Source organism: Protomyctophum parallelum, assembly GCF_964188405.1.
Source record: "Protomyctophum parallelum genome assembly, chromosome: 8".
NCBI lineage: Eukaryota > Metazoa > Chordata > Actinopteri > Myctophiformes > Myctophidae > Protomyctophum > Protomyctophum parallelum.
The window spans coordinates 23,437,146-23,451,311 of NC_139703.1; the positions used below are offsets into that span (position 1 = coordinate 23,437,146).

The window sequence follows — 14,166 nt, forward strand, 5'->3', positions numbered from 1 at the left end:
TATACTTCTAGTCTTGATATCATTGAATCAATTGTATTAGGCTTATTGTCAAGTATTGTCCATGCAGCAGATATCCTGTTCACTTACAGAGGGCGCGTGCGCACACACACGCACACACGCACACACACACACACACACACACACACACACACACACACACACACACACACACACACACACACACACACACACTGTGCCCCCTTTTCCACCGGTTGGTTCCCAATGGGAACCGGTTCAGTTCTTTTTGGTTTTTAGTCCATGAGCCAGAGCTCCAAAATTGGTGGGCAAACTATACCCTATATTAAATTGTTTATAGGATCAATACAAGTAAATTAATACATGATAACCCTTCCACAGTAGTAGCTTTTTCATATTTTCGATTATTTTGCATATTTTCCTACATAATGCCTCATTTGCATATTTAGAAATGTAAATGTAAAAATGTTTTTTGAATACAATAGATCATTGTCTTCATGTAAGTACTCAATTGGGGAAGTTTCACGGTGATAACAATATAATATAGGTATGGTTTTTGCCCACTCAATTCATAGTTAACGTTTCAATTTTGGAGCTCTGGCTCATGGACTAAAAACCAAAAAGAACTGAACCGGTTCCCATTGGGAACCAACCGGTGGAAAAGGGGCCCTGTATGCACTATAGCACTGCACACGCACACCTTTTGGCACAGGTAGGTTTTAATGCACAGCATAAAAAAGACAGCTTTCTATGATTTGTCACGATCGCCCTACTACTAATTTCGGCTATAATTGCCAATTGCATGTTCCTCGTTATCATTATGGCGAAATTAACTTCCTATATCTACAATCTCTGAGACAGAGCAGGCTCTAGTATTCAGGTTAATCTAGAATGTAAAGCTCAACATTGACGCTCAGGCTGGAGTGGCTGCATTATTTGAAGTGACGGTCTGTTCTGTTCATGCAGGCTGTGTCAGTGTGCAGTGCGTGCAATCATCACCCTAGTAAAAGCCTTCGGAAGCCCTGCCTTCTAGCTGTGGGATAGCCTACTCGCGGTTTATAATAAACGTTATTGCATGATGCAGTAGAGGGATTTTTTTTTCTCGAACGAGGAAAACACACACGGTGTCTGTGTAGACTGTAGAGTAACGTCACATGGCCGCGGGGCAACGATCGCTTCCTGAAATGATCTTCGTCGCTGGCTCTTTTTGTTGGTAATAAATATCCGTCTATAGTATTTCCCACCCTGGCTGGATGTATATATATTTTTTCTCTCCCTTTTATTTCTAGATAAAGGCAATGATAAGCAAGGTAAAAAATGCGATGACCACTCTGGTGGGGGGGATGATGCCCCACGGCCACCACCACCACCACTCAGGTAACGGGCAGAACAACTGCGGACACGACGGAGGTCTTCCCCCGCGGTTTCCCTACGGTCGACCGGACTTCCTGGACCTCACCCCGGAGCTCCTTCAGTATTCGACCGAGCACGCATCACGGCCGGTGCTCACGCTGAAGAGAGACAGCCGTCTGCCCTGGCGTACGGGATATGCAGAGTGAGTGGCTGGATCACATTTTACGCAGTTGCCAAAAACGCGCAGAATTGTGTGAGGCATTTAAATGTGCATTCGTCGATCATCGGTGGCCCCGTTGAATGTGTTCTGTGTGGGCAATATTTTGCTGCAGCCCCGTGCTTAATTTCAATAATTTGTGCGACGGACAAATAGCCAATCTGCAAGCCCACAGCGCGTCACATCGCCATGCGAATTGTGGGCTTGTAAATCAGCACATTTCGCAGGCTTCAGTCAGAACTCAGCAGCCCCTTGTGCACTGCAGTAGCCTCACTCCAGTGATCAGTGATGGCGAAATATCGCCCTTTCTGCTGCACAAAATAAATTACCTTCCGTATTATTGTATTAGCCTATTACGCAACGCCCACCTGGTCCGTGCACAGGCAGTGAAGTCAATGGCGATGTATAACCGTCTCATATAGAACTGTGACAACTGTCTAATATAATATGTAACGCTTCATATTTATTCCCGTCTCATTTCATTGAGGAAACACAATCAAAAGTGAAAGCAGGAAATGCAAATGTTCTGTGAGGCTATTCTGATAGGTATACGATAACATTGTTTTATACATTATAGGTAGGGCCTACTAGTTATAGTTATCATTTTGTTATGAATTGCTTTATAACGACAGTAGAAATTCCCATATCTTCCAACCTAAATCCTTGACAGTGACACAAATACAGTAGCAATATATCCACGCCCACTCAAACAAATGCATGGGAATTGGGAAGTAGCCTATACGCATGAGTAGGCTATGCGCGCGTGCGGGCAGAGGAGGGCGTGCGCACACACGTCACGCATGCACACGTGTCAGCCTTAATTTCTCACTGCAACTTGTATATGACCTTTCAGCACTGCAGAAGTATAGCCTAGTGCTACACATCTTGTGGAATACAGCCGTTTCTGTCATACCTATACCAGTAAGACGCCCTGAGGCCAAGAAGCACATGCACGTATCCACCTGGGTGACGGTATAGAGTATAGACGGCAGACTGCTGGGCGAGCGCTGGCGCTTTGGCATGGGGGGGTCATGAATTCAGAATTCTGCACTGGCCATATATGGAGCGTGTCTTGAGCGTACAGGTTTTGATGAGGTCAGATCAACATAATGGAATGTCAGATCAGGAAGGACGGGTGGGGATTCTGACAATACAATGTCAGAACAGGTCAGCTCCATATATGGAGATCTAAGGGTTTGAGGTCAGATGTAGAGTTGCTGGCCGGCTACATACATTATGCAGATCTAGGCGATGGTCCAGTCTTCTCCATGTATGGCTATCCAGGGTTAGATGAGGTCAGTGTCGTGATCTTCATATATGGAGATGGCCATATATGGAGGCGTGATGTCACGAGGCGTGACCATATATGGAGGTGTGATGTCACGAGGCGGTGACTAATTAACTGACGGACGGGAGATGCAGGTTTTTTTAGTAAATGCGACCTGCGTTCGCAATTATACACCTGCAATTATTTCGCTGATACAAATAATGCAGCACCCATCAAAGTGGCACCTTTATTGGCTGCCCGGGCAATTCAAGAAGGAGAGGGGGGGGGGGGGGGGGGGGAGAAAAGCACACTTCCCTGCATTCCATTTCTGTCAGAGGGGGTTAAGAGATGGTTGAATACGCCCAGTCAAGTCTAGCGTGTGGATTATAACACTGCATGCAGTCTGTCCCTCCTCTGGAGAGTCTGGACACTAAAAAGAAAAAAGAGGCCGAGTCATGCACAGTGGCTCAGGGGAACAGGAGAGAGGTTTGTGATGACGAGTATAACCTCTTCTCAAAAGGGCATATAGACAGAGTGAGGGCGCGAGGAAATTGCAGTTAATCTGGCAGTTCTGTTCAACCTTTGCACACTGTCATCGGTGATACATTGTGCATTCTGCAGCATTTAATAGCAGTAGTGGATTTTTTTTTTTTTTTACTTATAACTTAAGTAAAATAATCAATAGGCCTATACTGCAGTATATAAATACTCGGTTCCAAGTGAATGTCCGATATTCAAAATTAAGATAGCAGATCTACAAGTGCGTTGGTAGATTGGCCATTTTCAAATGGCTGAAATGTATACAGAGCTGTGTATGTTTTGTAATAATAATACAAATGTACTGCAACTGTAATGCAAGTAACTAGTACACACTACACGGTAAGAAATACAATGTATCCATTCATTACTCTGAGAGTGATGTGCAACCAAATGGACCCTTAAGCTTTAAAGCACAATACACACTTCTTTTGACGTCCAAACTTTTCTTCAGAAAGGTACTGTAACTACAAATCCGAACTTCGGATTGACTGTCTCACAACTTTTTCTCTGAACTCCAGTAGTCCCGACTATTATTTCATACAGAAGGATGGTCCTCCTGCTTTCTTTGTCACACCTCTAACGGTGCCCATGGTGGACTATGCATGGCAGGGGCGTCCTCTTCCCTGAGCCAAGCCTATAAGCCTGACCGCGTAGGTATTGCGCATTACAGGTCCATTTGGTTTCTAATTTGACATTGAGGATTTTACTGTGTGTAGCAGGGCTATATTTTTAAATGACTACGCCACCCTCACAAATAGGAGTGAGGGATCCTATACAATCACATTAACCATAGCATTAATTAACCATATACTGTATATGCTGGGCAACTGAACAAGGTATGGTTCCCCAATTTGGTATGACTTCAGAATGAACAGAACCAGCTCGCTGAAAAAGTGTCAAGTTCATTCAACATGTCAAGAAATTATATTCAATTTTAAATACAGAAAGGATTGCATTTGAATACAGTGTGCGGTTGTTTTCCTTGTTCAAATACAGAAAGGAAAAGCTGTTATTGTGAAATTATGATCCTAAAAGTGTGAATGAGCCCCAAGGGCAGGTTAGCGTGAAGGCGTCAGGGCCTACAAACTAAACATACACAGCAAATAAACCAATCAAAACAATACAAAGACACAAAAGCAAATGAAGTATATAAAGTAATTAAAGTAATCACAGCAAATACAATACAAACCATGCACTAGTATTATTTAATGTCCAATAAGTACAATATGTCCTATATGGCACATGGCCCAACAAACAATCTGGTAAAATCCCGCAGTGGCAAAAAACAGCATCTGCATCTGGTTGGTTACCCTACCTCTCAATACAAATTCATTACATTATACAAAATATATAGCAAAAATGTATTAAATACACCAAATACAAAAACCTACTCATTCAATATACTCAAGGCTCCCATTGAATAACCACAGGCACTCCGTGGTTAAACCCAGGAAAGGGACCTGCAGGCTCTGGAAATACAGAGGATAAATTAGGCTAACAGTTGACTTGTCCCTCTTAAAACCCTACACTTTACTGACTCCATGCAGCGCCCCAGCTCCTCCTCACAAAACATCACACCTACTGAACCCTGTAAATGGAATATAAAATGTCACGAATTGAAATATACCCACATATAATCAAAATGTATTATCAAAGCACCAACATTTGTTTGAGGTTTTCTTTACCAAGACTATAGGCTGTACACCTCGAGGTCCCCAAACAAACACTCAAATCTCCTTATAGTTAAGAGTTGCCTTATTTATGCATTAATGAGTAGGAACAATGGTGACCTAACACGGTGGAGATGGATGGCATACAGTTAAAGGCCACTCTGCTGGCCACAGTCCAGTTTACTGTGGAAATGTGAACACTTGGATACCAATTAGTGCCAGCTGCTGCCCATGGAAAGCCACTATACTTACCTTGGTAGTTCAGAGTGAACTTACTGCCCCGGGCCCCGATATTGTAGTATTAGTATTGCAAGAAATTGTGTGTGTGTGTGTGTGTGTGTGTGTGTGTGTGTGTGTGTGTGTGTGTGTGTGTGTGTGTGTGTGTGTGTGTGTGTGTGTGTGTGTGTGTGCGTGTGCGTGCGCGCGCAAGTGCGTGCGTGCGTGAGCGTTTGTGTAGTGTATACATTGAGGAGCAGAGGCTCTTGCTAAAGACTCTCCCAAGCTATTTAGAGCATATTACATGGAATGTAGTGCCCTGATGCAAATTGGAAAATGTAATTAAAATATTCCTGACCTCTGGGGTGGGTCCCAGGTGGCTCAGCCAGTTAGTTACAGATCATATGCTCCTTGTGAGCGCGAGGAGCTGAGTTTCAATCCAACCCCTGTCCTGTCTTGTCTCGCACATCTCTCCCCTTGCTTTCCTGTTTCTCTACACTCCTACAGTATCTGAAATAAAGCATAAAACTAATTTTACCCCCCATGGAACTGTGCTGTGTGTATATGCTCCTCTGGTACGGTTCTATAGTCAGATAGTCAATGAATTATTACCGTTATTCAACTTTATTCGGAAAGACTGCAGTGCTTGCAATTGCATTGTGGTTGAAAACAGACATTGTCATTGTCCAATGACTAATTCCATTACATTTGGTAGTAGTGATTTTGTCAGGTCTCACCACGTGATTTGCATCAATCCACTGTAGCAATTCTGCTTTGTGAAACCAAATGACGGTTTACTGTAACCTATGTTGCATCGTGTTCTACAGTGGCTCACACAGCTCGATCATCTAACATACTGTATACAGTAGGTACAGACCTGCTTGTGATGCACGTCGTGACTTTTTTATCCTGCCGTTCCGAAAAGAAACAAATACTTGTAATCATTTAGAATATAGGAAAAGACAGTGAGACACAGACAATCACATGACAAATTATTTCATGTTCGCCATGTTACAGATTAAAAGGTTTTGTGAATTAGGAGGCCTACAGCAGTTGGCCATCTGTCAGCGCTTACCTGGCCTTGCGTCATTCAACCTCTGATTCACTTTTGTTTGATGAGCACAATTTCTCCTACTCTCATTCAGTTCACTCTGGAGATGCCTGGAGATAATCTATCTAGGGCGCATTGCCATGATTTTATCGCGCGTATCACAATTTTCACCAAAAACAACATTCATTGCGCTGATTTGGAGATACCTGAGGCTTTGAATTCAGCCCATCAAGTGCAAGTGGATGCTCGCGCATCTTCAAAATGGCCACTGTCCCACTTTGACTGTTATGCAATTTTGTATCATTTATTTTGAGGGTTTTCTGACATTAAGGAACAACACCAGACTTACTAGAAGACAGTGTACAATGTTTGTGACACTTAAAAAACTATAAAAAAAAACAAAAACAATGAAACAAGGAAAATAAACAACTGAAAGTAAAAGGTATTTTCCGAGTGGTAAGAGCTTGCGAAATGGGGGAACAGTGGGACTTGTGCCCCCTGTGTATGTGTGTGCAAGTGAGGGTGGGCTGTCCTTACATGATAAATAACAGTCAGGGTAAAGATGATGAAGCGGTCAGAATCAACTGCTCTCTTCCTAGTCCAAAAGAGGGGTGCATACCTCTAACAGTACGTTTGAACCTTTTAACGGCGAGCATCGCTTGAATTTCATTGGCTATCGCCCAATCGCCCACTATCGCCAGGCGACGTCGCCCAAAAGATGAATTATTTGTATATTTTCGGCCGACGTTCCTCCGCCCACTTTTCGACCATCGCCTGTTCACCTGCTATAGCGCCTCTATCGCCAGTAGTTGCCGGGTCCCGTTGACAAATAATGCACTTCCGGAAAATTCGTCTGGCTGTCGCCCGCTGTTAAAACGTACTGTTAGAATACGTCTGCCTTAATTCTGCATTTCATATGTGAGCCTCTCCAGGGGTAACAGTGACATTATTTGGGCCATCCACATATGTTCAGTTGGAATGCCTTCTGTCTTCTGTCTTCCATAAAATTCAAATACATTTCTTTGACAAAAAATCTAAACAAATCAAATAGTTTCCTTTGAGAAGAACTCTTAATTAAAAAAATATATATGTATATAATTAAGAAACTTAAAATGTTTCTTAATTATAATCTCTGTATTGCAGTTTTGTTTTTTGTTTTTTTGTATTTTTTTACTGTATATTTTGGAAATATTATGTAAGAAAGTTTCATGGAGTTTCATCATTATGTCTGCAGGCCACAAAAATCGAGAATTAACTGGAACAGTAAACTTCCTCTTTGAAAGGGTTCTTGCGTGCCGTACTGTAGGAGAGATCTAACACAGAAGAACTCTTTGTTACTAGACATGACGAATGTCACAAGTTTCAGTAACATCTGACTGAAACAAAGACATCTGACATGGTCTGGTCACAGAATCACATCCTCCTCCAACATTGTGCACACACGGTGTGTTCAATTATAGCTCTTTCATGACACGTGAGCACTTTCAAAACACCATGTAACACAAAAGCTCTGTTCTCGTATTATGGAGATATGTTGATGAGTTTAGAAGGGAAATAAACAAAAAACGGTGTATAGTATTAGTAATTAAAGTCAGGCTTAATTTAATCCCAATTAATCACAGGTGTTAATGATTGACGAGAGAGAGCCAAACCGTTTTTGACCGTGTGTTTATCGTACTATGTTCGTGTTGATATCTTATTGGGAGTGACAGTGAACAGTGAGCAATGAGCACACATCTAGTTCTATTAGCCGCTAGGGGGAAGCTGACGGCCCTAGTTACAGTTAGTTGAATCGTCAAACTCAAAACTCCTGCATTTGATCATCAATTTATTCCATTAGATAGACCATTTTATGGTTTTATCCAGAATGAAAACATTCTCTGAGGTAAACGAGTTAGTGTACATTCCATAACTTAATATGCTACTAACCAATTAGTATAATTTAGTATAGCCGTTGCATATTTGTAGGCTACTGTCGTGAAAGTTTATAATAGTTCGAGAAATTTGAAGTTTCAACACCAAAGTAGTAGTAGTAGTAGACTAGTTGTGAATTAGCAAACTGGTTTATCCTCGTGTTGGGCTTCCTCGTGTTGGGCTTCTGTTTTCGTCAAAGTTTTTATTTTTGTTGTTTCTTTCAACACGTTGTGATTCACAAGTTCACGTTCCATCCACAGCCGTTGCTTTGACTTCTGTGTGCGCTGACTGCGGCGGGCAGCCCCTCCCTCCTCTCACTAGTGCAAAACCAAGGTGCGAAACCGGGTAGTAAAAACGGGGAAGCGTCATGGACACTGCATGGGCTCACTTACTTCCTGGACTACATGTTGTCTCAGTAAGACAGCCCTCCCCCTATTCACAAGGAGGTACAGTGCACCAAAGCATTATGGGAATTGTAGTCCAGGAAGGAAGTGAGCCCAGTGTTACTTACACCAGCAGATACATTGAATAAGGTTCTTTTTATGCCTGTTTTCTGGCATTTTAGCGTTTAAAAAATACCAAAATCACACCCGTGTGAACGGAGCGGTGCAGGCTGTGTGTGTGTATGTGTGTGTACTGTGTGTGTGTGTGTGTGTGTGTGTGTGTGTGTGTGTGTGTGTGTGTGTGTGTGTGTGTGTGTGTCATCTGTAGGGGTCGATAGGTTGTACTCTAAGCAGACAGACATAGGGACACACACAACCCTTTATTGGAGCTGTGTGCACCGCTCAAAAACAAAAGAGAGAAAAGAATACCATAACGTTAGTGCCCCAGACTTTAAAGTGAGCCCTTACAAAACACTGCATGACACAGATAAAAAAGATTCAAGTTGGTTCAGGATTTCTTTTTAAAAGAAGACTGAGCCAAAACACAGTGCTGACATAAACTGCTGTCTGTAATCATATTCCAATGTTTCTGAAAAGTTGTTTCTCCTTCCTGAAAACACTGTGGCCTTGGCAAGATGTTTAGACAGCACAACCGGGCAACTTTAAATTCTTCCCTATCATTAGTCCCTAATGGAAGCAGCTAGCGCATTACAAGATATGACATTGGCAGAGTCATGAACCCTTTGAAGTTATTACTGAGATTTCTATAACCCAGATTTCGACAGCAGATGTATTTCCCTCCTTCATTAGAGTACAGCTGATATGAGAACATCTGGGCAGCATTGGGACCATTTTCCTTAATGCGCAGGGAGCAGAGGAGCTGTGATGAAGTACAGTAATGGCTGTATTCTTCCACTTCCTCAGCAGTGTCTGCTTGGTCCTCAGTTAGTTTTATTACACAATCCAGGTTCTGGCCCATTCCGGCGTTTAGTCATTGTTTAGAACAGTGGTTTCCCAGTGAGAGCCAAAAGAGAGATTAGACGTTTAACCCGTGGACCCAAACGAATGGAAAAGAAGTGCACAACGCATCGCTTCGTGCTTTCACTATACTTCTTATTTTATCACTCATTTACAAAAAAAAAAAAAAAATATATATATATATATATATATATATATATATATATATATTTTTTTTTAATTAAGTCACTGTTTGGGAAACAGTGGTTTAGAAGACACTATTTCCATCCCAGTCAGTTGTTCCCCATTCTGCAAAGAAAGTGGTACTGGTACACCCCTCCCACCACTACATTTCTCCAGCACGTCTGTCTCTTTATGTTCCTCTCTCTCTCTCTCTCTCTCTCTCTCTCTCTCTCTCTCTCTTTCTTTCTCTCTCTCTCTCTCTCTCTCTCTCTCTCTCTCTCTCTCTCTCTCTCTCTCTCTCTCTCTCTCTCTCTCTCTCTCTCTCTCTCTGTGTTATATCTTTCTTTCCCTCTCTCCCAACATTAACAGTAAAATTACTATTATGTACATAAATGTTTCTGGGGCTATGGACTATTGAGAAGAATGTATGATACCGCAGCGTAATCTAGCTAATCTGTAATTGAAAATGAAAATGTTATGTAATATGCCAGCATGGGGTCCACACACTGCTGCACAACTGTCCCTTTAAGTCATGTATGTAAAGTAAACATATAAATACATGCACTTTTCCAGGCCCTATTATGCTGTTGCATAGTATGCAGGACCTCCAGGGGTCCTTTGAGGGGTTCCAGGGAGTCCCCAGCTAATATAGTTATAGTTAGCATATTTAGGAACCAAATGGGCCCTAATGCAGGGTATATAACTTTGAGTGTGTATAAATGGAAGCTAATGGACAGATCCATTTGGTCCAAACACCCGTCCTTGGTTCTGGTGACTCATACTGCCCTCGTAAGAATAATACCGCAATACTGAATTATTTTGTATTTTATTTGTTTATTTTATCTTCCTAATTTACACCAAACTTTTGAAAAAAACACATTAGGACAATAGCCTATCAGTCAGCAGAACCAAGGACAATGGGGAAAGGGGCGTGCCTCATGAAATGAATATCAAATATCTTAATACTGAATAAAGTAACTTTAAACCTGTCTGGTGCCCTCACAAAAGCCTGAGTAGACGTTAAAATGACCCCAAACATGTTTGAAAGTGAAATATCCCTTTAAATTAACTGATTTTACAGTGTATATTGGGGGTCGCAGATAATTAAAAAGCGTATCAGATGGGGGTCCATGAACTAATGCATAGATATCAAAGGGGTCACTGTTCTGCACTGGTGCTGCCTTCAGTGAATAAATAGCACTGTACTAAAGCACTCACATGCTGTTAAAACATGAAGCCATGCATTACGGTAAAGCCATTAGCCTCCACTGGGAAGCAGCTCATAATGAATACACTTAATCCATTCTGCAACTTTCCTCTGGGACATGATGACGGTATCCTCCCTGAACTCTGTGCGCGCATCTATCTTGCTCTGTGTCCGACTACATTTCTGTCTCTCCCCCTGTTAGCTAAATCTGTCTTCCGAATAACTACACAGTAACATCCTCAGTGTTAAGAGCAATACTGTATCGGCTGTGTATAGGCTATAATAACCCATATATACACAGGTTCTCTTTCTTTCCCTGCATAGAGGGAGTTTTGGGGCCCTGCCCCCAAATGTGTTTTATCCACACCAAAGGAAAAGTAATCTGGACCAAAATATAATGATGCATAAGCATGCATCAATGGTGAGCTCTTATTTGCCTATTGCCTATAAACAAATCAATTACTGGAATTGTAGCCAATAACCTGCCACTTCAAATGGTTTGTGCCTTCCAATTGCCTCTCCCTCAAACTCAATCTATCCCCCTTCCAAAAAAACCCCAAAAATGATATTATTATTACTAGTACAAGTACTGTGGTCGGCTGCGTATGTATGGTATGTAGGAAAATTCCTGTGTGGTCCCCATGTATGTATGTATTGTATACTGTATGGGTCTAAAGGATTTAGAACAGCAGTTGTAATAGACATTAGTTAGTAGCAGTACTTGCGCGCAACTGATATTATTATCAGTAAGACGCCCTGATGGCGAGAAGCGACCTCGAGGTCGTGTGCACCCATCCACCTGGGTGACGGAAGGTGGCATACTGCTGGGCGAGTGCTGGCACTTTGGCATGGGGGGGTCAGATCGACATATGGAATGAATTCTGTACTGGCCATATATGGAGCGTGTCTTGAGTGTACACTGTACAGGGTTTGATGAGGTCATATCAAGATATGGAATGTCAGAACAGGTCAGCTCCCTATATGGAGATTTAAGGGTTTGAGGTCAGATGTAGACGACAGATGGCAGACTGCTCTACTGGCCAAAGCTGGAATTGCAGGTGGGCAGCTCGTTTGCCCGTGCATGTGATGTAGCACAGGCAAAAGAGCACGCAGCTGAGGTTTCAGGAATCGATTCAGGCGAGTTAGCACTTCCGCATTTTGCACACTTGCAAGGGCTGTATTTTGCGTGTCTTAAGTACCGGGTCTAATTACTTAACTTAAGACCTGGAGGCGATCAATGCCATTTGGCTATTCTGAGTGGCCAAAGAGCATTGAGTTAAGTTAAGTAATAAGACCTGGTATTTAATACACGCAAAAATACAGCCCAATTAAATTGTGTTGGTGTCCAAATCGAGAAAATGTGGAAGTGTGTTGATGTGTCGATGTGCACCTCTGTAATTGTGTTTGCAAACATCATCCATCATGATCTTTACCGGTTCTCTCTGTCCTCTCTCTCCCTCCATCAGGGTGATCAACGCAGGGAAGAGCATGCTGAATGAGGACCAGGCCTCTTGTGAGAAGCTTTTTGTGAAGAAGCCAAGTGGCAAACATCGCAACTCCACCTTGCTGGAAGACAGTGGGGTAAGAGATGGACAGCACCACTGGGACTGCAGTATTGCCCCTTTGTATGCGCCAAAAAATATAAATAGTTACAAAAAAATCTACTGTAGCAGCAGCATGCCTGCTTAGAGTCAGAGTAAATCCTGAAGCCATCATACTGTGATTAAACTCTTAGCTTGAATCAGTTGGTTAGTTTGGGGCTCATCTTTTTTTCAAATGCTCAAATGCATTACATTTGTAGCCTCCTAGCTCCCTATACAATTATTGCATAACGTGTAACAATACCCAACAATTCCATTTGGTTTTGATCGATTGTCCTTACTGTAGTTGTCCTATGTGGAATATTCAAAAATCTCCAATCTGCATACAGTATAAATGAGATTTCAACTGTCTCCTTCAGTACGTTACGAGAGTGAGAAAATAGCCAGCACACTACAGCAACATTACAGATTTGGCACATTTTATGTATTATTATTATTATTATTATTATTAACCTTTCTAAACCTTTCTTAAGAGATCCTTATTTAAGCAATTAGACAAAACATCCAGATATACATTTAGACTTAAATTGAATACAATTAAATAAAAGTTATCCATTTATTAACACAGAATCAATTTCACATTTTCAAGTGTATTCAAAATGAGAAAAAACCCTTAAACATCCTATCTAAGCCAGCATAACAAAATAAAACAAAATAAAATGGAGCACTCAAACCTCTGTTGCAGTTGGATACCTGATACCGGCCAAATAATATCTTCACTTATCACTCAAGCAGTTCAGGAGAAGGGTGGTCGTGTGTGAGGCATGAATTACAACCCAGACTTCTGCGAAGAAACTCTTCTTAGTCGAATATAGTATAACTAATCAATCAAGGGAGTCTCGATTCGACTACATGAAAGCATGTAGGCTTTACAGGTCCTCTTCTAGCGTAGCCACATAGCAGGTATGGCACTTATAATCCTCAATGCCGTCTGCAGAGGTTCCCAAGCACAAGTCAGCAGGCAGTCAGGCCTCTCTGCCAAACATAAGCCACATGGTGAATATCCTGTGGCATCACACTTTGTGCTATTTGTATAAGCCTGTAGCAAAGTCAAAGTCATACGGTTTGTCACACACCGTTACCGCAGTGAAATTTGTTATCCGCATTTGACCCGTCTCTTGGGAGCGGTGAGCCGCAGCCGTGCCGCGCTCGGGAATCATTTGATTAGTAGATTTGACCCCCCCCAATCCAACCCTTTTGATGCTGAGTGCCAAGCGGGGAGGCATTGGGTCCCATTTTTACAGTCTTTGGTATGACCCGGCCAGGGATTGAACCCCGACCTCCAGTGGCGTGCACAGACATTTAGAGGGGCAGGTGCTCAAGTGAAAAAAAGGGCACCTTGTGCAGCACGTGGAACCGGCTGGTTGCCTTAACCCATTTTGGGGCGGGAACCCATTTTGGTGTTAGCATTATGGTATGCTTTAGCTATTGAAAAATAGCAGATCTACAAGCTCATAGCGTGCCACCGAGTGTCGCGCTACGAGATTGTAGGTCTGCTATTTTCTTTTAATCGAAGAACCACTGACATAGAAACATAGCTTTAGATTGTGGGGGCCTAAATAATATAGTAGAAGTGTTTTTATCAAGAATTGATCAATGTCACCATGGTCCACACACTAAAAAAAACAAAA

The 14,166-nt window shown here is 42.2% G+C and overlaps 1 protein-coding gene across 1 annotated transcript in view; it reads left to right on the top strand.

Moving 5' to 3' along the window:
• The first annotated feature begins 1,170 nt into the window (after positions 1 to 1,170).
• ppm1j (protein phosphatase, Mg2+/Mn2+ dependent, 1J) overlaps positions 1,171 to 14,166 on the top strand; it is a 23,804-nt gene continuing 10,808 nt past the window's right edge. Inside the window, exons 1-2 of the mRNA XM_083771348.1 lie at positions 1,171 to 1,531; positions 12,401 to 12,515. Coding sequence (XP_083627474.1) covers positions 1,275 to 1,531; positions 12,401 to 12,515 — 372 coding nt within the window. The 5' untranslated portion in view covers positions 1,171 to 1,274. The remainder of the gene's footprint in view (positions 1,532 to 12,400; positions 12,516 to 14,166) is intronic.